Genomic DNA, 27307 nt, shown 5'->3' on the forward strand with positions numbered 1-27307 from the left:
GAATAAAAATAAAGCACCAATTTAGAAACCCTCTCTGTCTAACCATCATGATCAATCTTCAGGTACAAAGGTCAATACTAATCCCTCATTGAGGGAGATGAGGGGCATTGGTGGCAGGAAGGTTGCACTGGTAAAGGGAGGTATACTTTTATGACTGAAACCCAACTATAAACATGTTTGTAAACATGGAGCTTAAATAAAGAAATTAAAAATGAAAAAAAAGTAAAATAAAGCACCAATATTTATTTAAAAAAGTTTCAGTGATATTTCTAAAATATAAACTATAGAAAGAGGTGGGGCCAGGATAGACAAATATAGAAATAATTGCATTTACTTTTTCCTATAATCATAGCAAATCTACATCAAAACTTTGATTGAAATATATATATATATATATACATATATATGTATATATATATGGTAAACTCAAAGTTTAATCTCTGGTACTCCCATATGATCCCCTAAATCCCACCACAAGTGATCACCAAAAAACAAAAAAATAAAAGAATCCTTCCATTACATGTACCAAGTTCCCTGGAAAGAAAATAATAAAATGTACAATGTACAATAGGGTTTCTGTTTTTAAATTTATCAATTCTTCCTTTTATCACTTCTCTGTCCAGAAAATTTTAGATTTTTTTTTTTGGATTTGGGTCACACCCGGTAGTGTTCAGGGGTTACTCCTGGCTCTATGTTCAGAAATCGCTCCTGGCAGGCTCATGGGACCATATGGGATGCCGGGATTCGAATCACAGTCCTGCATGCAAGGCAAATACCTTACCTCCATGCTATCTCTCCAGCCCAAAATTTTAGATTTTTAAAAATATTTATCAGGTAAAAATTTACATTTTGTTATTAATGTAAATAATTTATTTTGAGATTTTGTATTAGTAGTAAACTATCACTGAAGGTAATTATTATTGATATGTGATACGATTTTATTCAATTAGACATTCTGCAAATATCAGCTTTAATTTATAATGATTTTTTCCTTATTGGAGTCCTGTTGTCCTAATCATGTAATTCTTCTTTTGTTTAATAACTTTGAATTGCGTTCCAGATGTATTATTTGTTCTGTTTGATTTATTTATTATTTTTTCTGTTTTATTTAATATTTGTTTCTTATAGGCGCAAAATGTTGTATTCAACGTTTTGATCCAATTTGCCACTCTGTGTCTCTTAACAGGTGCATTTAGTCCATTGATTTTGAGAGAGATAATTGCCATAGAATTTCGTGTCATCTTTATGTAGAAGTTTGGTGTGTCTGCTGGTCTGAAAATAGACCTTTCAGTTTTTCTATTAAGGTTGGTTTGAGTCTGTAAAGTTTCTGAGCTGTTGTTTATCTGTGAAGCTATGTATACTTCCTTAAAACCTGAAAGTGAGTCTGGCTGTGTACAGTATGATAGGTGAAGCATTCATTTCATTGAGTTTTGTCCCTATATCCCACTACTGCCTTCTGGCCTTGAGAGTTTCTTGTGACAGATCTGCTGTAAATCTTAAGGATGCTCATTTGAATGTAATTTATCTTTATGATATTGCTGCTTTCAATATTCTATCCCTATACCATTGTTACTAGGATGTGTCTTGGGGTGCTTTTCTTCTGGTCTCTTTTAGCTGGTACTCTGGGTATGCAGGATTTGGTTTCATGCAGTCTTTAGCTCTGGGAGTTTCTCTGTAATGATATCCTTGATTGTTGATTATCTTCCTGGGGATTATGTTCCTGGGTCTTTGGGACTCCAGTGATTCTTATGTTTCTGTTGAGTTTAACAAAGACTTTCATTTTCATCTGTTCACATTCTTGGAGTAATTTTTCCATTGTCTGATCATTTGCTTTATGGTTCTTTTTCAATCTCTTCTGCTGTATAAAGTTATTTTGAATCTCATCTTCCAGCTCAATGATTCTCTCCTCAGCTGCTGTCACTCTGTTGAAGAGGCTTTGTATTGAGGAAAATCATTTAATCTATCGAGATCTCAATCCTGTTATTTCAGTTTGGAATTTTTAAATTTCTATCTTTGTGGTCTAGCCAGCATGATCTTTGCTTTCTTTGAGTTCTATGAATATCCTCTATATTTCTACTCTAAACTCCTTATTTGAGAGTCTATCTAGGTGGTTGGTACTTTTCGGGTCATTAGGGCTGCCATCTTCATTCTCTATGCATGAGGTTGTTGTGCATTGCTTCCCCATTAACACTCTGGTAGTGTGGATTTTACTATGCTTTGTGGTGGGGTTCATGGGCCAGAGGAAGAGTGTGGCTGTGAATTCAAGTAGAGCAAAGCAAGAAACAAGGCAGGGAGCAAAGAAGGACATCAGGCAGGGAGCAAAGCTGTGGCCTTTTATGTCTTATTTTGTGCCCAGATACATAGCAGGAATCAGTCTCCACCTTTCTGGGTAAAGTCAGCCTACTTTGTTCAGAGCCTTGAAGAGATTATTGTCCACTGGGGTCTTTCTTGGCTTGTGTTGAGTCTTAAAGAGCTTATCTCTGCTGCTGCCTTTCTTGGCTGCCTCACACAGAAAAGCGGGAAACCAGACAGGGAGCAAAGCTCTTAATTTATTCTAAATGAATAAATTGTTCTAAATTAAAATGAATGTAACATGAATTTACTTCCTCATAAAATTGGCTTTCCTAAATAAATTACAAATTCCTTATAAGGTTAAACAGATTGACTCATGTGTACTTCCCATATCTAGACTTGCTTCATTTTCCCATTGTTTCACAGTTTATCAGCCATAATTGCTTTCCATGAACATTGAAAACTATTTCTACTTTATAATCTTTTTGGTTTTTTATTATCTGATGTTTGTGATCCCAACGGTTCACTTATAATTAATTTTTATTAAATTATCATTTTATGTGTCAAAAATAAAATAAAAGAATAAAATGTAAACCAGAACATATGTTAGCTCCTTATTTAACCTCACTTTTTACTGTCCATAAAATAAAATATAAACTTATTATTGTGCCTTTCATGACTCTTCATGGCCCAATTCTCTTTTTAAAATCCCTTTTTTTTTTTTTACTTTTACTCTGATGTTCCATAATAGTCCTCTCTCTGAGCTGTCTAGCAAGCTAGCTTACCCTCACTGTGGGACATTTATTTTATCTTATTTTATTTTATTTTGGTTTGGAAAGTTTTTCTCCTAGGCTATTGCAATGCTGCCTCCTACTTATCATTTGTTATTTTTAAAAATGAATATCTCCTTGTACAACCATAGACTGATATCACCATATATAACAATCACTATAAGTCTACCTCTTTTTATGGTATATTCTGATATCACATATTCCTATTTTACATTTTTACATATAACTTACTAGAACATAGCACTTATTGATACATTTTGGAATTTTTTATTTAACAAGGAAATTAGGCTTTTGATTTTGACTCTTAATTGTAAACAAAATCTCATTTTTGTGATTCATTCAGTCATACTGTAATATTCAATGTTTATAAGATTTCACTGTTCAAATGCAACACCCATTGAAATTGATGGTTGTATATGAACAGTGGTGAAGGCTGTTGTGCATTGTATGACTGTAATGCAATCATGAACTTTTCTCTGGGAAACTAACTATTATGAACAATCTCATTACCATGGTGTTTAAATAAAATAATTTAAAGGTACCACCACACTGTCTAGTATTAATGTATCATGTCTTCAATTGTTTTTAGACATGAGGATGTACAACTGAAGCTTGGGTGGGATTTATCAGAACCAACACCTGCTATGAGAGTGAACACACCTGTACGTGGTGTGTGGTTTCATGCTCAGGTCTCATTTTACAAAGAGAGATCATGTTCCTAAACCATTGTGTGTTTATGTAAAGTAATGACAAGACAAATTATATCCTGATCTTTATACAAGAGATTAGCATGGGTCAAGTTGCTAAGTGATCTCCAATGTTTTACTTCTTTATGTCTCTACAGAGAAATGTGTACTACCTATGGACATAGATATTAAGACCTTTAAAAATGCTTTACAACTTATTTTAAAAAATATATAGAATCAAGCATTTTTTAAAAATTTCCAGAGTATTTTTATGTACATAGTTAGAAGGGTTGCCACCTCATACTGTTCTTTGTTTGTAGATCATAAATTGCATAGGGTTAAGTATAATAGCTTTTGCACTTCTTAACTTGCAAATAATCTTAGATTAGTGTTAATATGAAGAAGTCTCTCATTACTGATCACTTTGTTTAGCTCACTTGGTAGAATAATAACTGTTCTGCTTCTTTTGTTCACTCGGTTTTGAGTGAGTATAAATCTTTTCTATGTTCTCTCAAAGTAATATAATCTATCTAGCATTTCCTTTTGTAATCCATTGTCTGTGATCAGCAAAATGTTAAAATTTGTACCACTGAAGGTTTTGACCTCGTGACTATTATTGTATCAAGAAAGATCTCCATCGCATTTTACTTTGAATAAGCTACTTTGGTAGAATGATATCACCTGGTTTCTGTAGTAAAAGGGTATTCACAGGAAATAATAAAAGTTTCCCAAAAGAATATTACCTTGAAATTTATTTTTCCCTTGAAAACAACATTTGTGAGGTTCATATTAATATTTAATTAAATTCTCCAAAGCAGCTACAGATAAGGTAGAGTAAGGAGCCTGCCAGGACCAATTTCTGAGAGCAGAACTAAGAGTAAAACCTGAGTTTTCAAGTTCCTTACCAAAGAGAGACGAGCAAATTCTGCTAACATTGTATGTCTCCCTAAGGCCAAGCTACAAATACTGAAGTGATATAAAAGGAACCAAAAGCTTCAATTCTGAAATCAATCTTATTTCAGTATTTTGGTTTATATTTTTTCCCTTTAAAATATTAAATGGTTCCATGTTTAGTGATTTCATTAATTTAATTTTAGTAGCTAAGCTTTCATAATCAAAGGATCGAGACAGCTTTACTTTTCTCATTTTTAGAGAGAGGCTGAATTCCACATAGATAAATCTGGATAGTCTGCATGACTCCACCTTAGGCATGTTGGCTTGGTCACTCCTCCAGCTAGTCACATGACATCTGCTTTCAAGGGTGGTGACCCAGTAACTTTCTCCTGATAGGAATATTTAAAAGTATTTACAGAGTTTACAAATCAGAATCTGTGTGCAAAACCTCTACTTCTACCAGAGGAAGAATGTTAAATGCAAAAGGGAGATTCCAAACTTTTCAGATGTAGACCTTTGCTTATTTTTCAGTGGATATTATTGAAAATAATAATTCTTTCTGCTTCAGGAAAAACTATTAGAGGAAGAAAAGAAGCACAAGGAGGTTTTAGAAGATCTTCGCATGGTAGTAGATGAGGATTCGAAGAGCGATAGCAGCAGTACAGATGAGGGAAAAGAAAAGACCAAATTGCTGTTAGAAAGATTGAAAGCTCTTGAGGTAAGAAACGAAACAACTCTTATAAGTGTAAAGAAAAAAATAACTGTTCCGCTTTTTTTGTTCACCCAGTTTTGAGTGAATATAAATCTTCTTTTCTATGTTCTCTCCAAGTAATATAATCTATCTAGCATTTCCTTTTGTAATCCATTGTCTGTGATCAGCAAAATGTTAAAATTTGTACCACTGAAAGTTTTGACCTGGTGACTATTATTGTATTGCCTTAAAAAGAGTAGATAGGACAATAATTCACTTTAAGCTCAGTTCAGCAACCAAAATGGTCATTTCTTAAAATCGTAAATATTTTGAGGAAAGGGTTGTGACATATCTACCATGTTACCATAATACCAATCATCCTGGTTGAATGAATGAGTATGCTATACTGGGTTAGGATCTTTTTAAGTAGAAAGATTATGTTTTCTAATGAAATCAATTCCAAAGTTGAACATGTAAAACAAATAAAAGTAGAGATGGAACTAAGTAATTTTCTGTAAAGAAATTTTGGAATGATATCAGACATCTAGTACTCAATTTGGAATCACTAGTCTATTAGTGGCATTTGCTATAACCTCACGTGTTAATTCCTGGATTTGTTTTTGTTTGTTTTGGGGTTGCTACATCTGGTAGATCTTGGGGCTTACTGCTTGCTCTGCACATAAGAATCACTCCTGTTTGTCCTCTGGGGACCATATGAAGTTCTGGAGATCAAACTTTGGTCAAGATTGAGCATGGTAGTGCCCTAACTGCTGTAAATCTCTTAAATCCCTAATTCCCCAATGTTTAAAGCCCCTAAAATCATTTCTTTTTAATTGCAAGTACAATTTTAATATCTCTACTTAGGAATTACATATTTGAGGCTATGGGTTAGCACTGGAGGATGAATTAAAAAAATTACCACTTCAAATTCAAAAAGAAAATCTGCAGTCTTCAGAATGCATTCCCTTTCTTTCCATTAAGTCTGTCACAAGGACTTAACCTCTTACTGGAATATTGTAGTTAGTGAACACTACTTTGTCATTATGAAGGAAGAAATTATGATCAAAGATCATAATGTAGTTCTGGTAGACTACACATGCTTTCAACTATACACAGTATATAATAAATGGTATATTTTGTATGGAAATAAGCAGCATGCAAAACAACTGGTTTATTGAACTGTTAATGTAGTTCGTTACATCAGAATTCTATGTAGATGCTTACAGTTTGGGGATCATAGGATTTAATGCTTACACAGTAGACACAACTCAATGCACAATAAACAGTACTACTAGATATTAACAAGAAATTTACAAATAAAAAATTAAAAAAAGAAGAACTACATAACCTAAGTGTAATGATGGACTTTATTTAAAAAAAAAGTCTTTTAAGGACTACAAGTTACAAAGGAAAAGCAGATCACTATGTAGAAAGCTAGTTAATACATTTGCCTGTGCAGAAAACTTTATCAAAGTTATTCATTTGACAATTTCATTCAGTTCACAATAGTATTCATTTTATTTTTCTCCATAATGTTACTATGCCTTTAATTCACATTATATTCATGTTACACCCTTAAGATAAACTTTTTAAAACACCAAACTCCTGGCTTTTAACAATGGCACTTTTGAAAGGGGCATTTCTACTAAGTCGGCTGGTGGCATTATTCCCCCTAAAATCATTTTAATTATTACTTTCTGTTTGGTTTTATGAGCTGAAAGATTCAGCAGAGGGTCATTTTTCTATGAGCTACTTACTTACTTTTAGTAAATTCTCTGTTAACATATGTAGAGTTAAGGACATAATTACCTGTCAGTTTAATATGATGTGAGTTAATATCAGAAAGTGATATTAAAAAAAAAAAGCATAGGGTAAAAGTGAGGTCATATTAAGGGACCTTTGGGTCAAGGCACCAAGAATCTCTTCTCCAAAGGTTCTCAATGTTTTGTTATTTTAAAGATAGTAATTGTAAGGTGGGAGAGGGAGATTAATATTACTATTTGATAGTTTTGGGAAACTCATACCTTTATCCTTGCTAACATACCTCATCCTAATAAACTAGTTCCAAGGGACCTTAATCCAAAATGTCAAAATATATTTCTACTCTAGGGTCTAAGAATCCTGAAAAATATTGTGAATGTAGTCACAAGATCTGGAAAGTTTGTTTCTTTGCTTGGTTCCTGCAATTCTGGCTCTAATCCACCATGTTGTCCCTAATGAACGTACCCATTTGTCATCTCTTCAGCAATATTAAAGATAAAGTAGGATTATGGACTTTGTGGTCAGATTCTCCGGATTTGGTTTAAATCCCAGATGTACTACTTTCTAGTTTTGAGGCTTTAAGCAAGATCTTCAGGCTTTCTGTGTGTTCCTGCAACTACAAAATTTAGTGACTTTATATTACAAAAACTTGAGAATGAATGAGTTCATGCTTGTACAATGGTTTCAACCAGATTGTCTCCCTTATCTGCACACTCTGTGTTCTGCCTTTTCTCAAATCAATATAAAAACAATAAATTTTTAAAATTTCAGTAACTCACACAGAAACATTTGAAATACATTAGATCCAGCAAGTGATATAAAAACAAAGCAAAAAACAAAAGCATAGGTTAAAAAAAAAGATTGTATTAGGAAACTTTGGGCCAACATGCCAAGATTATCTTCTCCAAAGGTTCTAAATGTTTTTTTATTTTAGTGTTAAGATAGTCATTCTAAGGTGGGAAAGAAGATTAATATTTCTGTTTGAGAGTTTTAGGAAATCCATACATTTATCTTCAGGTTCTAGTAACTTCACTTAATGATAAAAATGCGTTGATATTATACTTTCATTAGTATCATGTGCTTGAATACTTATTTATGATTAAGTGGTGAAATTGTTCTTCAATTAATTAGCACTAATAAAAGTTTGTGAAGGATATTTTCTTCAATGAAACTAAAAAAAATTTAAAAAACCTTTGGCAGAGAATTTTTCTTAAACCTTCACAAAGTAAAATAAAACAGTATTTTTTACATTGATATTTACATTCAGACAACTCTACATCCAGCATTATTTTTGTTTTCCATTAAACTACAGTCTAATTTGCAGTATTGTATGTTGTAAAATAATTTCTTATAGTTACAGTGTCACTACTCATTAACTAAAATTCCTTATCAGTTTAAGGGAACTCCTCATCTCCTTACATCCTCAAATCTCATATTAACTGTTGTCTACTTAAAAAGATAATATAATATTTTATGTAAAATGGACACTTAAAAAACAGAAAATTCCACACATCATACATTCATATGTGTATCTAACACACATGTTTATTTGATATCTTCTTTCCATATGAATTTTGTTAAATATTTTTTATATTTTAATTAATATGTGTTTGGTGTGTAGGATTCTTAAGTTAGCAGTTGTAAGAAAACTTAGACTCTTTATAACAGACTGAAATCACAGTTGGCCAGAGAACCCACACAAATTTATGTACTAGAACAAGGCACTGTTTTGAAAGATTGCTGAGGAATTTTGCGAATATTTGGAGTTAAGGCCTTGATGGTCTATAAGGACCATGCTACTGCCCAACTGTGACCCTCCTAGGTATCATTGGTGAGTGCCTTTGGACTTGTAAAGATCTACAGTCTAAATACTACTATTTTTCCAGCTTGATAACATATCTACCTAATGCTGTGTAGCTATCCTGAGTTCTACTTGATCAGCACAGTTTAGGAATTGATCCTTACCACCAAGTTTTCAGGTAGTCATAACTTCAGGCTGGAGCAAGGGATTGCTCCCTGCAGATAAAGTGAAGTCAATGGACCTTAACCCAGGTATTCTCATTTCTCATTTCCCCTTACAGAAAAAAATTTTAATATTAGGAAAAACATTTATTTTATATATGAAGTATAAGAATTAATATGAGAAAAAAAACATAGAACATGGACTTTTCTTTAGAAGGAAGAGAACAGAAATTGTGTATCCCATTGTAGTCATGACAAATATTCCAAAGGCTAAATTGGGCTTTGGATATCTATTTTTTCTACATTTTTCAGCATTAGGGCATTTGTTGCCAGCTCCTTCCTTAAATCACCGCCTTCTCTACAAACTATCTTCTCTTTCCTACTCATTCTTCCTACAGTAAAATTTTAAAATATTGAACTGTTCATTTTTTAACATTACTATTTTTCATAGTAATATACATACCCTCTGGTGCTTAGTAGATCCTAAAACCACTCCCTGCAATGCTTGCCAACACTAGAGCCCAAGGGTGTTTAGGAGATATGTGTTTTTGGGATTGAACTCAGGGCCTTACAGATAGTACGCATGCACTTAACCACTTGAGCTATCTCCATTTTCATGAGAAAACTTCTGATCTCAGCATTCTACTCCTGATCACACCCCAACCCTTCCCCAGATTTCTGCAAAATAATTTTGGAGGAAACTTTCAAAGACATACACTAATGTGCTTTTTACTTTTAGCTTTGTTGTACTTTATTCACTCCCTTAAGAATTTTTTTTGATTAGTAGACTATATGTCCTCACTCTCTAGAAGTTACTTTCCTTGGGCCCAAATTTATATTTAGTTTCTTGATTTATCTGATCCAGAAATAACTTGATCTAGTGTACTATAAAGACCACAAAGGCAATAAAAATGCTTAATACTCATTCTGTGACTTTTTGTTTGTTTGTTTTTTTGGTTTTTGTTTGTTTGTTTTGGGGCAGTGCTCAGGGGTTACTCCTGGCTCTACACTCAGAAATCACTCCAGGCAGGCTCGGGGGACCATATGGGACTCAGGGATTTGAACCACTATCCTTCTGCATACAAGGCAAATGCCATATATCCATGCTGTCTCTCTGGCCGCTCATTCTGTGACTTTTAAAATCTTATCTCCAAAGATATCACAGAAGGTTTGATTGAGATAGGGTAAGAATTTCAAAGTTGACTTCTCATGTTGTATTTTATTTGGCCAAGTGGTTAGATGCTCCAGACTAGCAATGCTGAGGCTACTATAGTTACCACTCAGAATTCTAAGTGTATATGATGATAGGGATTTAATCTTTGGCCCTTCACACTCAAGACATATATATTCCCTACTCTTCCCTTCCTATGTCATTTTGTTTATGTTTAGATTTCAAGGCTGCTACTTTAAATACTGCTTGTTTAATGTATAGTAAATCACGTCATTTTAGCTGCACTGCCATCTACTGGGTCCCATCTAACAATAAACTACTCCTTTTGTGTGTGTGTGTGGAGGAGGATGCACACCTGATGATGCTCAGGGGTTATTACTGGTTCCACACTCAAGAATTTTTCCTCACTAAGTCAGGAATCATGGAATTCTGAGGCTTGAACCTGGGTAAGCCTCTTACAAGCCAATACCCTATTCACTATATATAGCTCTGGACCCACTATTCATATTTTTTGTTCCACTCTAGACTGCTGATTCAAGTTTCTTCAGATTTCACCTGCATGATCCATTGACTTTATTGAGGGCTGTTGTGTAGGTGTGTAGTTTTATGTTATAATTCACTGAGAGAATTATAGGCAGGAAGAAATTTTATGATTAGAAAATGACACTTGCAAGGAGGGGACAAGAAAATTAGTAAAAGGCCATTACATTAGTAAAAGATTACACTAATAAAAGATCAAGTAGCAGTCCTTTGTTTGGGTTTATGTTCCCTTTGTGGGTCTCCATCTACATGACAATGCCTGGGAATGTGATTGAAGAATGGAAGTCAGGCTTGATTGGCCTTTTCTCACTGCTCAGAGACTCCCTGTATCCTACTAATTAGTGTATTGCTGAGTTCCTTTAAGTTAGATCTATGGTATTTAATACCTTTAAGTTAGGTACATGATATATTCCCAGGTATGGGAACAGAAATCTGCTGAGACTTCCAGAAGGAGTAATTGCAGGAACCCAACTCCCCAGTGAGTTGGCCAGAGATTCTTCACTTGTATCTCCTTGTGGGTTCTATGCTGGCTTCTGAATATGTCAGAAGAACTCGGCTTGTATTTTATAAATATGTCACTCAGTGCTCAAAATGGAGATTCTGCTATTGGTATTCCTCAACTTGTTCTTGTCTTCCTGCTATTCACCCATGGCTTTGGCCTTAATTTGAGATTTGTTACTAAGTTCCTTGTAGTGCCTTCAGCACTGCTTCCGAACATCTTTGCCACCACTTTCTTTTCATTCATTGACCAACTTTATGCTTTATCCATAGCCTCAAGGTCAAAAGAACTTGTCTTCTTATATAAATGTTTTATCATGTATCCCCAAACTATGGCAATTAAAAGGTTAAGGTAAATAATGACTATTCCTTACACAATCATACTTTCAAAGTATGACAAATAAAGAACTAAGCCTAAGCTTTTTCTTAATTCTATTCCATGTTTAAATAGAGGTAGTTTAAAATAGGAGTTTTCAAGTTTGGCTTTACATTACAATTATGTACTGAATTTGTATAGCTAAAATATATTTTTTGAATACCTTCTAAGAGTCAAATGTTTGACTACTGGATCTAGATCAGTTTTTATTGTCCTTGAACATAGGAAGTGCACTCTTTTTCTTTTCTTTTCTTTTTTCAAATATGAGCCTTTCCAGCAGAGGTGCATACCCAGGACTCTAAAGCTTATGTTTGACCTGGGTTTGTGAGTCTGTCTGTTCAGTTTTGTGGTCAGCTACTAGACTGAGCAGTACCTGCAGGCCACAGGGTTTCACTGTATGTTGATATGGTGCTAGCCTCATATTTGGATACTTGAGCATGGCAGAATATGCTTCTCTTCTTTAAACAATTTTCCCAGTTCTAGAAAGTACATCCCTATGTAAAATATTAAATTTGATAAATGAAATATAGATAGATAATTTCCTCTTATTAAGAAAATATAGGTGATATAGTAGAAAAGGGGTAGAATAGGTATTTATCTAAGTTAGCCACTGATTCTGGATTTAACATAAATAATGTAAAGTACATTGTGTGTGAAGATATGGAAGAACAAAAAGAAACTTCTGTCTACTACCGAGATAGTAGAAAGCTCTGTAAGTTAGAACAGAAGTAAGAACTCTGTTTTGAGACAGAAAGTATAGGAAGAACACTGAGAGTTCATAAATGCAGAGATTTTTGAGGTGAGCCAAATATTGCAAAATTCTGTAGGCCTTAGTATGATAGTTTTTGTTTGTTTGTCTTTTTGTTTTGTTTTGTTTTGGGGCCACACCCGGTGACACTCAGGGGTTACTCCTGGTATACTCTCAGAAATCACCCCTGGCTTGGAGGACATATGGTGCGCCAGGGGATTGAACCATGGTCTGTCCTAGGCTAGTGCGCACAAGGCAGATGCCTTATGCCCTGTGCCTCTGCTCAGGCCCCAACAAAAAGTTCCTTACTATGATAGTTTTTAACCATAATTATACATTTAAAGGGAACCCAGGAGATAAATAACATGACCTGAGTACTTCTGTATAAAGAATTCTTATAATGCTGTTTGGGCTAATAGAAGATCAAAGGCAAATGCAAAAAGACCAGGTAGGAGGGGCCATAGAGATAGCACAGTGACTAGGGCACTAGGGCATTTGCCTTGCACTAAGCCAACCTGAGTTTGATCACTGGCATCCCATATAGTCCCCTGAGCCTTCCAGAAGTAATTTATGAGCACAGAACAAGGAGTTATCCCTAAGGAACACCAAGTGTTCCCACCAAAATAAGAAAAAACAAAAACAAGAAGCAAAAAAAACACAAAATAATAAAAACATGTATGACATTTTTAAAGATTCCTTATATAATATTTTATCAGATTAGTATTGGGTATTTTAGTATGGAGTATCTAAAATTAATGAGAATAAAACTATCACATAATATTGGACTAGTATAAGTAATAAAGATTGCTAACAGTAAATCATTATATGCAGCTAATTTGCATCATTCTAAATATTCTTGCTACCAACTCTCACATGGTTTTATTTTTTATAAAAACATTATTAGGTAAGGAATATATGACTGCCATTATCCCATTTTATAGGTGAGGAAAACAAACCCACAAAGACTGTACAGACTTATATAGTCAGTAGGTACGGCCATCGGAATTTTTACTCCTGTATTTTGATGTTACATTACCTTGCTTTTGAGAAATGATCAAGTAGCAATATATTTTAGAACTAAGACCTACTGGAATTATTGACAGACTTTATGTGGCAAAGAAATCATTTCATTTTTAATCTGATCAACTGAGTATGGTATTTTATCAAATTTCTAAGAGGAAAATTTTGGAGAAGAGATGCTTTTGGGAAAGGAGCACAGAGTCATTCAGTGTTTTGTTCATGTTAAGTTTCAATGTCTTTTAAGCATTGGGTAGGGCATTGGATACCTGGGGTCAAGATCAGGATTAGTGATATGGACTAAACATGTATTCAACTTTCACAGCTACCTTGTTACTTACTAAAATCACATTAAAAGTGAATGTAAACATGGGACTTGAGAGGGCAAAGGGCAGAGCTTGCTACAGGGCCCCCTTTTTAGAGGTCTCGCAGTGGAAGATCTATGCAATAAGACTTGAAAACATGAGTTAGAAGAAAATCAAAGATAGCAAGCTCTATTGCTATCCTGGAAGAAACTATTTCAAGGCAGATTTATTGAAATGGAGCACAGAGTTGACTGTTGGTTCTGGAACCGGATGGATTGGCCAAAAGTTCAATAACAAAGTTCTTATTGGAATAGGTAGAAAGATAAAGCTATATATATTGGTGAATAAAATCAGCTCTTTCAGAAAGTTTGCTTTGAATAAGCTATAGAGAAGTCATACCTGAAGAGAAATACAAGTTTTCTTTTAAAAGGCTGCTGATTAGGGTTTGCTAATGTGCTAATAGAAATGGGTCAATGGAAAGAGAAAATTCTGTGAAGGAAAAGAAAGAAAAGTAAGTGTAGAAATGGAATCTGAAAGCAACCATTGATGAAACACATATAAAGAGAAATTCTGAAAATGTCAAAGGTCTAGAAAATAATCCTGGATATTCAACTCTTTAGTCTAAAAGAGACACTGAAAGTCTGTTCTTTAATAACTCCCTGCAAGACAATCCATTGTACAGCCTGGATTAAGAACCCTGCACTCTTGCTTTTATAGTGATATTTTAAGCACTTCAAACACCTTAGGTATAGTTCAGGACCAAATCAATAAAATTCTATTAGTTGGTTTCAGTCAGTTGTTACTGTAATTTTTTTTTTCCCAGCCTTGAGTTGAACTTTTCTCCCAAATCTTCACACTTACTTACAAAAGTCTTTCCAATTGCCAGTGCTCAAAGATTGGGAACCTGGGGAAACACTTGTAATCAAAAGTACTCAGAACTGGCTTCCTACTTGTCTGTTGATGGCTCCCCTGAGGTGACTGTGGAGATGATATGCCCAGGTTGGATTTGACTTCTTACTGAGAAGCACAGTCTAATTTCTTATCATGCCTAATTGACTTTAAATTCTTACCTCCTCCTTCTTCTTTTATTCTCTCTTATCTAAGATAGTGGGATAAGAAAACTTTAAAGTTAAAAAGTAGCTGGTTTCTTCTAACTTTAGATTGTAGGCCAGTTTGCTAACAACAGGTAACTCTAGATGTCTATAAAGATATCTGAGTTTATCTTTTCCTTATTAATTTTTATCCCATTGGGTCACCTAGCAATAACTACTATAGGACTGGAGAGAAAGCATTTTCTTAGGTAAAAAGCTTGAAGTTAAAATAAAAGTTGGGGAGCCAGAGAGATAGCACAGCAGTTAGGTGTTTACCTTGCACACAGCTGACCCAAGACAGACCTAGGTTTGAATCCTTGGTATCCCATATGTTCTCCCAAGCTTGCCAGAAGCGATTTCTGAGCGCAGAGCCAGGAGTAACCCCTCAATGCTGCTGTGTGTGGCCCAAAATAAAAAAATATATATAAATAAAAATTGGTAGCATTCAAGTTGTAAATATCAAAACTATTTCCCACATTACTTAGTATTTTCTAAAATCTATATAGAAATTTATCAAATACATGAACCTATGTAACAGTTTGTCTTCTATTTCTTTTTGCTAGTTAAGCAATTGATATTTTTAATGTGCTATGTTAAGCACCTGGATATATGAACCTTTATCTTTACATTTCACAGGAATATTTAATATGCTACCTTTCTTTTAAAATAAGCTACACCTTATATCATTTAAGAATCAATGCCTCTCCAAAGGTAAGAATCCCAGCGATGTATGTAGGAGCCACCTCTGCTGTTCCTTGTAAGATAACAATCACTGGAGAGTTTATTTCTACTGAATCAATTTCCAAGAGTTAAGTTCCTTGAAAAACCAATAATATAAGCAGTTCTCTTAGCTTTCTAGGTTCTTTATTGGTGATCACTCTTTCTATCCAAGACACAGTGTTTTGATCTCTGTGACCAGAATTTGAAATGTTCTGGTGAAGCAAAGCATGGGTCTATATCAGAAAAGTTTGTCCAAGTCATAACACTGCATGTCTCTATAATGATTTTACTCTTAGGCAGGCAATTGAGCAGCCAGAAACTTCCAAGCTTCTAGTACACTAATCAACAACACCAATGTATGGGTTGATTTGCTTTCTTTGTTGTTTCATCAAAACCCCTAGGCATATGTCTATCAATTCTTCTTTAGAGAGTAGACATTCTCAAACCAAAGTCCTATCAATTTTATTACTTGAAAACGGTAAAGTGATTTTGTTATTTTAAGTGTTAAAATTTTTAATTAAATAATTAAATCACCATGAGATTATTTTAATACGCCTTAGAACATTAGGTAGTTCTGTGTTTCTTTGTTCTCCTCTGTGTCCTTCCCCACTCCACCTCCTCCTCATTTGGCATATCTAGGCCTGAACTTCTGCTGAATGCTGGAATTACAAATATTTATAGACTATTTCTCTTTGGACACTCACATTGTTGGAAGGTAGACCAAAGTGTTAACTTAAAAAAGGAAAGTAAATATAAAAATATACTTAGAGAACTAAGATAAAAGTACCTAATTGGAATCCTTTAGGAAAGGACAGAGGGAATTGAGTAAGTGAATCCCATAAAATCTTAAAGAGAAGCCACATGAGTGATTAGGCTGTAGGATTAAAATCTTGAATACAGGAATTTAATGATACCTGTGATGTCCTCCATTATCCCTCACATCTTTAATAAGCCAATGTTGTTTATTTAGAACTCATGGATGTCTTAACTAAACCTCTATCTGCTTAGCACTATTCCTAATGAATAGTTGCCTGAATTTCCTCCGTGTGCCTTCAAACTCCAGATTCTCAAGTAAGCTTCAGCTCTCCTTTGCATCATGAAATAGCTTGGCCAAATACTCTCAAGGCAAACAGACCTGACTCATGTAAAGAATCATGCTTTAAATCTTAGGCTCCCACTGACTTTGAAAGAAAAGTGCAAAAAAAAAAAAAAAAACAAACAAACTATATGTGTATTCTATAAACTGAACTTGAACCAATTTCCCAAAGCTTTGATCTCTGCTCATTGTCTTTCTGAATATATCTTCAGTATTGACATGAGGGAACTGAACTTGTCTGCAATTTATTCTACAAAAAAATAGGCTGTGGAGGCTGTTTCTTACCGTGGGTTTTGTTACTCTCTGCATTGCAGTTTTAAAGAAACCTTTTTGGCCTTCCATCTTTCAGAAGCTTGTTCAATCAAGACATCACCTTTTATCAATTAGGGCTGCAATAGAGGGACCAAAGAAACAAAACACAGTCTCAGTATATGGTAATAGGCTAAATGTTCAGTGACCTGTGACTGCATTGCATTTCCAAGGCCAGAATTAGGTGGAAACTTGTTAGCAACATCTCAGAAGTTGGAAAAAGCCAATATGTCAAGAATTAATCTGCATAAATATGTTCTTTTTCCCAGCTTAGATTTGTGTGGGAGCTTGTAAGAAAAACCCAGATCTTAGAGAAGGCCAATACATCAAGGAGTAATCTCCATAAATATTCTAAGTGCTATCAAAGAAGAAAAATGAACCATAGGGCCAACATTAATTGTGCTCAGAGATAATTAGAACAAAGTGTTGTTAATTGTGTGTTGGTTTAATGCTATGTATCCATGGCCTAGACTTTTTTTCTTTCCCCACAGGGCATATAAATTTTGATGTCAGAAACTGAGAGTTGTCTGGCTTGATTAATCAAAATCATCAGTTTTCTTAGTTACAGCCAATTATGCATTTTAATCCTTATTCCACACATTATAATAAGTCTAGTATGTCATGAGTCTAATTCAAAAAAACTTTCATTTTTACAGTGTATGTCTGAGTTGTCCTAGATCTGATGCTTTTAAGTAACTTACCTAAGTGTCATGAATAAAAATCACAAGCTGCAATTCAAAAAGCAGTATGATTGATGAGCAGTGCCAGTTACAGAACCAGAGCATTCAATAAACTTTAATAGTTTTCCAGGAGAAAATGGCACATAGCCTTGAGAAAAATATGGTGGCTACAGAATGGGGGTCTAGAGAAGAGCCCCTTGCTATAGAATTATTTACTCTACGTGAGAGTTATATAGTTCACTTGAAGCTATAAAGTATTGGAATGAACCCGCTTACCTTGTTTTCTGATGGCAACATTTTTGGATAATCTATCTCATTAGCATTCAAATCAGTACTGGCACTAGGGCCTTACTACTAAGGGAATGGAAAACACACAGTTTTACTTTATAATCAAAGCAGTGTGACCAAAGTACTATGACAGATCAGGGATTTTAAGATTTGAACTTTATAACTACAGGCTGTCGAGGGTGTAAAAATCTCAATCAAATTAGTTTGGCTAACTAGTTCTGTTTCAATACTTTCAAAATATTTATATATATATATATATATATATATATATATATATATATATATATATATATATATATATATAGTCAATTTAACTTTCTAAAAGGGCATTTACATGGTATGCAAAAATAACATTCCTGGTTTTCTAACTGGAGTTTTGTTTGTGAATGAAGGTATACTGGAAGTGAACTTTATAAGATTAGAACTATTTTCATAAGTTCAATGTTTATAGGTATTCAAATAATTTCCTGCTATAGGGATCTTCTCATAAACCATTTTTATTCTGCTTTTATAGAAAACATATCTTGTAAAATGTTCTGTGTTTATTTTATTTTATTTTATTGAGACCATTGTGAATTACAAGTTTTTCACAGTTATATTTCAGGCCTATAGTGACAGTGAATTAGGGTCATTCCCATCACCACTGCTGACCTTCCTCCACCATGGTTCCCAGCATGCATCCCATTCCTCTAGCCTTAGCCCCATGGGCTATTACTGTAGCAGGTTCATTTTGTATTTAGCTTGTTATAGTTTGGGTCTCGATTCTATTGTTGTTGACTTTGGCTTGGGTATTTAGATCTAACTCTTTTTTTTTTACTCAGTGATCCTGAGACCACTTGACTCCTGGGTCTCATCCATATTTTTTTGTTAATTGTAGAAGGATATAGAAATATGAGACTGAACAAAGTGATTCAAGTTCTAAGGTTCTATAAAAAAGGCAGGAACCCCTATCTAGAAGATATAAAAAAAAGTGGTGGAGCAAGTGTGGCAAGATTCTTTTGTTGTTGTTGCATAGATGCAGTAAACTTTGGGGAAATTAGAAAGGATATTTCTTTGGCCTAAGAGATACATGGTGTCTCCACCCATGAAGCATACTGTCATAAGAGCGACTATAGACTCCAGGCATATTGTTTTTCCAACCCCAAAATCTTTATTTATGGTCCCAGGAGAAGTTCTGTTCAGTTGTGGTTGTCAAAGCCAGTCTTCTGTAATTAGAGATCTTGGTTTTTGCGTAGGTCCTAGATTGAAACCTATGGTTTCTTATGGCCCGAGGAAAAGTTCTGCTTTTGCAGTTGTCATAGTCAGTCTTCTGTAAGTAGAGATATTGGTTTTTGTACAGATATTGGGACTGAGAGTCTTCTGATTTCATCTTACTGTTAGGTAGTGAGGAAGGGCAACATGCCTTTAGATTGAGTTGTTGTTTCCTCATCATCAGGGTGTCATATGAACCTACTCTGAATCAAGTTAGTATGAGGTTTGTTTACTTGTTTGGTTGGAAGCACAGTATCTGAACATAGCAAAGAAAATAAAAACACTTTTGCAATTACAACAGAAACCCGAACAGTTTGGATAATTTGGATTTTATTTCTCAAGGCACAGACTATTTTTCTTTCATTAGTATCTCATTTGCAGTCACATTCAGTGGGGTTTTCTTGGAAATATAAAAAGCACCTTTGTCTGTGACATCATGATTTGCTCATTTTGCTTTTTATGTGCTTAGGGCTAAAGACAAATTGGTTTTTGTAATCTCTTAAAATACCAAGATGATCCTGAATACATTTAGGAAAACTATCTTCTACTTAGTGTAAGAATTTGGGAGGAATAACTGTAAAGTAATTCCAGCTTTATCTGAGCAGGGACTACAGGCAAACAGCATATATGATATGCAGCTATTCTTAAATCCATATGATAAAATGGCACCTCAGAAATCCAAATATCCAAATATCTTCCTGTTGTCTAGCCTTATGAAAAATTACAAGAAAACAAATAGATTTTATGCACCCTGGCCCAAAGCAGTGTCAGGATCTTCCTAGGCTTTAATATGAATATTTGAATGCAGACTTATTTCTTATTTTCTATAATCCTTAGTTCCAAAAAGCTGTACCAAAGAATTCATTGCAAACGTATAAGAATTTTTTATTTATCAAAGTTTAAAGCATGCTAATTAGCAAATAATGATCAGAATAGTCATAAAAATTATACATTAATTATACCAATCATATGTTATTGATGCCAACCAGTTAAAAATTAGCTATATTCAATAGTAAAGTAGTAAAATATTCTGGGTAGGCAATAGGAGAGCAATTTTGCCTGGTAAGTTATTTTTTTCTTGGAATTGACCAATTCAGAATTTCAAAAATGTAAAGGGATATAAAAATATAGTATCTTAACTAAGACATTTTTGAAGTAAATGTAGTTATATTATAGTTATATTTATTTGGAGGTAGAGAGGTTAAGACATTTGCTTTGGAGTCAGAGACCCTGGTTCTGTCTGTAATATTACATATGGTTCATTGAGATACTATTATTTCTGAGTACAAAGCCAGAACTTAGCCCCAAGTATAATGGGTTACCCCAAAGCAAAAGTGAAATAATTAACAACTTTATCTTATAGTCACCAGTAAAAGAATCACAATTTTCAAAGTGATAGACATTGGCATTGAATATTTTGTTCTTTAATTCTACTTGTACCATGTATTACCCACTTAATAATAAGCAGGAAGGTAGACATTAAGGAATGTGTACACACACTCACTCACACACATATTGTCTGTCTCTTTCTCACACATACATGCATCCATCCACACACACATATCCAATGTATATACTCTTATTCCACCACCATCCCAGCACATGCTGCAGGGATTTCTGAGAGTGGGCTTTCTTTCTATTGTTTTTTGTTTGTTTGCTTGTTTTTGGTGGTGGTTTTTTGTTTTGTTTTGTTGTGGAGCTATATCCAGAGGCACTCAGGGTTTATTCTTAGCTTTTTGCTCAGAAATTGCTTCTGGTAGGCTTGGGGACCATATGGAATGCCTGGGATAGAACCTGGGTCTGTCCAGGGTCATTCTCATGCAAGTCAAATGCCTTACCACTGTTCTATAGCTCTGGCCCATGTTGGTGTGTTTTTGTTTGTTTGTTTGTTTGTAACAGGGAACATTCCTGGTAATAGTTTGCCTACAATGTTTCCATGATGGTTTGAGGCTCAAACCAGAGATTTGGTGTTGCTTGGACGGAGCTGAGGTCTACCATGGCTACTCCAGGCACAGCTCAGTCAGAACCACATGAGGCCCATGTAAAACTTGGTGCTTGGCTCTTTGAATTGTCTCTGGCTCAGAAGTTTCACTGGAACCATTCTTGTTTTTATATTTTACTTTTTTTTTGTGTGTGGGGGGGCACACCTGTTGATGTTCAAGTGTTACTCCAGGCTATGCACTCAGAAATAGCTCCTGGCTTGGGGGACCATATGGAACTCAGGGGAACGCCGGGGGATCAAATTGCAGTTTGTCCTCGGGCTAGTGATGCAAGGCAGATTACTGCTCTGTGCCTCTGCTCGGGCCCCATCACTGTGCACATTTTGGGAGTCACACAATTGTTCTTACTGAGAGCTCTTTTGTTTTCAGTCTCCTAGCAGTTTTTATCACCATCCTCATCCTTCATTTCTTTACACTTCTTGGCTTTTGTTTTGTTTTTCTTGTTGGTTAGGAGATGATGAAAGAGTATGATTCTGTCTCTCTTGCTCACCAGGTTTCTCAATTCTGAGTTCTCTGGATTTCAGCCGGTTGTGGAGTAGAATACCAAAACTTCTTTTTAGCCTTTTCAATTTATTTCCATTTTTTCTTACATAAAATTAATTGTTATAATACATTTTCCAGACACCAGAAGGGTTAAAATGTTCTTCATGTGTCTGTTAGTTATTTTAAATGAGAGTTCTCCCAGGAGGCCAGGTTTCCATTGGCCATGTTTACTTTTGTTTCTGTGCCTTTTATATTTTACCTCTACTAAAAGAGAGGAATGATCTTTTTTCACAAAAATAAAAAAACTGTCCAAATGTACTGTCACTATTTGCTGTATCACCTTTTAGACTTAAATTGATTCCCCAGACCTTTACATTGAACAACTTTATATAAGTTTTCTCAATTGCTTGACTGCAAGGTAGTCAACTGTGCTATGCCACTCAACTAGGCTGTGTCTCTCTCTTCTGCCAATGCCCCATCACTGCTGGAGGCTGTGCTTTGGGGAATCTAAAGAAATTCTTCTATCCCAGCAGGCAATTGCCCCTTTTAACATCTCTTTGCAGCTATTAGAGTACCTGCTGCCAACTGCTTTCTATATATAAACAACTGAGATGAATCGTGTAGGAATGAGCTACAAACCTGTATGTAGCCAAACTACTGCTCCAAACTAGACATTTATAAAGAACCCCAATCTTCTCCAGAAATCTCACTTGAAGGAAATAGTTAATGAACTGGGATTAGTTTTGGTGACATGAAAATAACTAAGCTTCATTAGGGTCTATCATTATCTAAGACAGGGATATAACCATATTCCTTTCTTTCCTTTCCTTTCCTTTCCTGCAAACCTTGGGCATTCATTCAGGAAGCTCTAGAGCTAAGGTGCCAGTAATTGGTAAAATACTTCCGAAACTCTTTTATATTCCAGATCAGGGTAATCTCAGTTTTATATCTCAATACTGGCATATTTTTGTAGGGCAGAAAGTCTATATAAATAATTCTTGAAGAATAAGAAGCAATTCTCAAAGGCAAGTGCATGGGTCACCTGGGGCAGTTGATAATAAAAGCTTGAGAAAGAATGCAAAGGATGTTATGAGTTTCTTTTTTTTTCTTTCTTGCATTTAAATTTCAAAAGAGAGCAAGTGGCCAGTTATTTCTTACCTCAAAAAAGTGTGGGCTTCTGGAGGACTAGGACTCTGAATGGCAATCTCATAGAGTGCCTATAGGAAATAACTCATTGGATTGGTGCAGTCTTCACTTAAGACTTCAGGGCAGTGGAATTATCCTATGAATATAGTAGTTAGAAGGAATAACTGGCCTTGCTGAAGTGATGATCTCACGCTGATTATTGTAGTATGATGAGATAGTACAATGATCAGATATCTCTTTTCTATTTTTCTGCTGCTACAGGGAATTGTACCCTATGTGATGAGGGAATTTTATTTGAAAGTTAAACTTTATATAGTCTCACCTATTCACATAATTTCTGTTTTTTATTTTTTCTACTCTCGGTACATAAATTAGCATATCTGATTTTTAAATCTGCATTGCTGTGGAAATCCATGGGGTTTCTTTTTTTTCTTTAGCACTCAACATAAGAGCTTTTCAAAAAAATCCAATAACAGCTGGAAAGTTTATAATTTTTGTAGTTCTCCTGTTTGGTTTAAAAGGCAAGCATATTTCATTTTCTTAATTTAGGGATTGTCACCTGTATCTAAATTATCATAAACATGTGAAAAATAGTACACTGTGAAACACATGCTGGACCTCTAGAGAGATGTTTCTAGAAGATTGAAATAAAATCTAAAAACTGAAAATTGTATCATCTGCATAGTGGACAACAGTTTCCTTTTTGACCAAATGATTTAGAGCTCTATCCAAAGCAAAACTTGCAATAATTTGGCCTCATACAGCAACTTTTCAAGGTGAGGAGACACTCCTCAATGGATCTTCCAACTTGGTTTTTAAAATTTTTTACTTGTTCAATGTTCAACAGAAATTAGAGATGTTTAGTGGACATGGGTGGCAATGAGAGTTTAGTCAGCAACATCAGGATAGTCGATATTTCAGTGCAACTATCCCTCGCAAGGTCATTATAAATTCCAAAGACCAGGAAAATATTGCCATTACTCATAATCACTGAACTAAATAAGGTGCCTATCCTGAAGAGAGTTTTAGAACAGTATCAATTGCTTTTGCACTCTGGATGCCTGGAAATATCATCTCGTAAAACTCTGCCAGAGGACTACCAATTTCTTAACTAATCTCAACCTGAGCTTATTTTACACATGTTTGTTTGGAAGTTGGTTATCAAACAATCGGGGGATCATTGTTGACCCGGTATACTTGCTCTATCACTCCATCTTGAATTCGGACAATATCAGTAAAGCTCCCATTTCAATTAATAGTCTCTCACTTTAGTTTCATTGACCACCTCAAGTTATTGATATGGCAATACTTTGGGGTAACAGTATATGTTTTTAATTTTTCTCTTAAAAACTAGATAAGCCTGCCTTTCATGTACACCTTACAGAAGAAAGCATTTTAGATAGGAAACTTTTTTTTTTTGAGGTTTCTTAATGATAGTAGTGTTAGACTCTATTCCTCCATTTATCAGAGAACATAAATACAAATCCAGGCTGTCAAGTTAACCAAGTAATTGTGCTACTTTGGACAAGTTATTGGAGTATTTCAAGCTAGGTTTTCTATACTTATATTGAAAAGAATAATGCACCACTGCTGAGAGTAAAATAAATAACAATTAAAAAATTCTAAGCATAGAAGTTAATATACATTGGGGCTGGAGAGTTAGCATGGAGGCAAGGTGTTTGCCTTGCATGCAGAAGGTTGGTGGTTCAAATCCTGGCATCCCATATGGTTGCCTGAGCCTGCCAGGAGCAATTTCTGAACATAGAGCCAGGAGTAACCCCTGGGCACTGCCGGGTGTGACCCCCCCAAAAAAAAAACAATAAAAGAAGTTAATATACATTAAGGATGCAGTAAATTAAGAGATAAAATTTTATTTAAACATATTGTCTGTCTTTGAATGGCGTCCTCTTTTAGAATGTCTCAAATTGGATATCTCAAATTAGTCTCTGAAAATTTGTTCCCAAACATCCTAGTTTTTCCTCCAAAGGCCGTGAAAAAAAATTTCATTCTTTTCTGTGACAATGTGTTGAGTTCAGGGACAACTAACTCCCCATTCAAGACTTTCCTCCTTTGAACTAAGTAGAGCATGTTCTGCTGTTGCTTTATGTGACATTGCTTAAGTCAGCTCACCATTCTAATTCTTCTTCCTGATTGATCTCTTTTTACCATATGCTTATGAAATTCAAAAACAAATCAATGTCTGTCCTGTGTCATTAAGAATAAAGCAAAATCTCTCTTTTCCCTTTGCACCTGTTGCACACCTGTTAAACCAGAAAAGCTATGTGGTCTTACTCTTGGCTCATGACAATGCTTCCTGCTATGTCTGCACTCCCTGAATCCTCTTTACTGTGTATTGCTACAATATCTTTTCCTCTACATTATTGCAGCATGGTTACTTTTCAGTAGTGTTTAGAGAAGTATTTTGCTTGTGCTGAGTTTACCTAGTAGGATAGGTTCCACTGTAATCCAATGCTCCAGATTTTCACGGTATTCTGGGTGCAATTCTCTCACTACATAGGAATTTACCAACCTGTTTTGGGTCATGTGAAGATATAATGAAAAGGCAGTTGTTTCCACTGTGAAAATAAAAACTTGATTACAAGTAACTTCTTTTTACAGTAAAATTAGCTTGCCTAGAAATTGTCCTTTTCTGTACTTGATTTTCCTCATTTTTATCTGGAGTAGTCTGGACAGATGGTCTGTAAGATTTTCTTAGGTACTAAGTGTTCATGTTGTAGCACCTCCTCCTATAAAGAAATAAATATGCTTATTTTCAACTGTAATTTACCAGTCTTCAAGCCAACATTAATTTATTTGTCCCTTTAAAAAAAACATCTATTTTAAGCTTTTCCTTTTGATGAGATATGCGATATGCAACAGTATTCATATTGTTATCTAGACAGAGAAGATACTGTACAATGGTTTATAATGATGTGTTTCAGTCACAATCTAATATTAGTGGTTAAATATATAAGTATAAATATATAAATATAAATATGTCCTGAGCCAGAGTTTGAGTACATATGGCCAACTTGCTTTCTGCCCCATTATCTCATATGGCACTTTAAGCATCACCAGAAGTGCTATCTGAGCACAAAGCACAAAGCTTGACTAAGCCTTGAGCACCCCCAGGTATGGCCCCCAAAATATGTATGATTATATATAATGTACTTGATTTTCTTTGATGGGTATATGTAAATAAATGAGAATACAGGAAAAATGTAATTGAAAAAAACCCTTTTGGGTCAGTCTAATGGTTTTGTGCCTTAGCACTAAGAAACTGAATTTAGATTTTTTCAGATTTTGTTTTCATAACTTTATTGAACTATAACTAATATAAAGAATTCAATAAAAGTACAGTCTATAGTAAAATGCCTTATATATCCTTATATATGTCATGAAATGATTCTGCATTAACTTAGTTAAGTTTTATTATTTCTTCTTTCCTGTTAGTAGGAAATAATTATTTTCTTAGGATGACAATTAGGATTTGTTAGCATTTAGATATATTTACAGTAGTGCTAACTTTTAGTTTGCCTGTGGTACTTTTCCAGTACTCTAAACTGAACTGTAATTTTTTTAATCTATTTGCCTCTGATTCTTTCTTTCTTTTTTGTAGACATTGCTTTTATATATATATATTTTATAATAAAATATTTTAGTAGAGAAGGGCCTATTACAACAATGATAGTAGGAACTGATAACACTGGACAAGAACTGGATGCTGAATTGGGATAAAGTGACATGCAAGGCACACCTTCATTAACAACAGTGCAAACCACAGTGTCAAAATGGAAAGAGAGAGAGAGAGAGAGAGAGAGAGAGAGAGAGAGAGAGAGAGAGAGAGGAAAAATGCCTTAAAAAGGCAAGGCAGGGGGAGTTCAGAGGGAAATTGGGGACATTGGTGGTGGGAAAGGGTGGTGTACATTCTATAACTGAAACCCAACTATAAACAATTCTGTAACCATAATGATTAAATAAAGCAATTTTATTTAAAATTAAAAATAAAATAGTCTTAAAGCATAGTTACAAAGTTGTTTATGATTTAGTTTAAGTCATACAATGTCAAAACCCTTCAGAGTGCACATTTTTTTGCCACCAGTGTCCAAGTTTCCCTCCTGCTCTTCCTTCTGCTTGCATCTATAGCAGGTATTTTCTTTTTCTCTATATTTATTTTTCCTTCTACACACAGGTCTGAAATATTGTTACTGAAGGAGTAACATGCATATCACTTTATCTCTTTTCAATATTCCCAAACTGGGATTTTTGTAGCTTCTAACCACTTTTATTTAATCATCTCTCATCCATTTAATCTATAATGATTACAGATATGATGATTTTTTACCTGAAGAATATTTTTTAAATTCCACATAGAGGTGAGATTATATGGTATTTGTCTCGATTTCACCAATTTTTCATAACATAATGCCTTCTTTCACCAACTATGTTGTCACAAATACAGGGTTTTCTCTCTTTATAACTGAATAATACAACTATTTTAGCTTTAAAGT

General features: G+C 34.6%; 1 protein-coding gene across 1 annotated transcript in view; it reads left to right on the forward strand.

Annotated features, from left to right (window-relative positions):
* The window catches only part of NCKAP5 (NCK associated protein 5), a 564957-nt gene that overhangs the window by 214078 nt on the left and 323572 nt on the right, over nucleotides 1–27307 (forward strand). Inside the window, exon 4 of the mRNA XM_049773574.1 lies at nucleotides 5232–5381. Coding sequence (XP_049629531.1) covers nucleotides 5232–5381 — 150 coding nt within the window. The remainder of the gene's footprint in view (nucleotides 1–5231; nucleotides 5382–27307) is intronic.

This window comes from Suncus etruscus, chromosome 5, assembly GCF_024139225.1.
Source record: "Suncus etruscus isolate mSunEtr1 chromosome 5, mSunEtr1.pri.cur, whole genome shotgun sequence".
Taxonomy (NCBI): Eukaryota; Metazoa; Chordata; class Mammalia; order Eulipotyphla; family Soricidae; genus Suncus; species Suncus etruscus.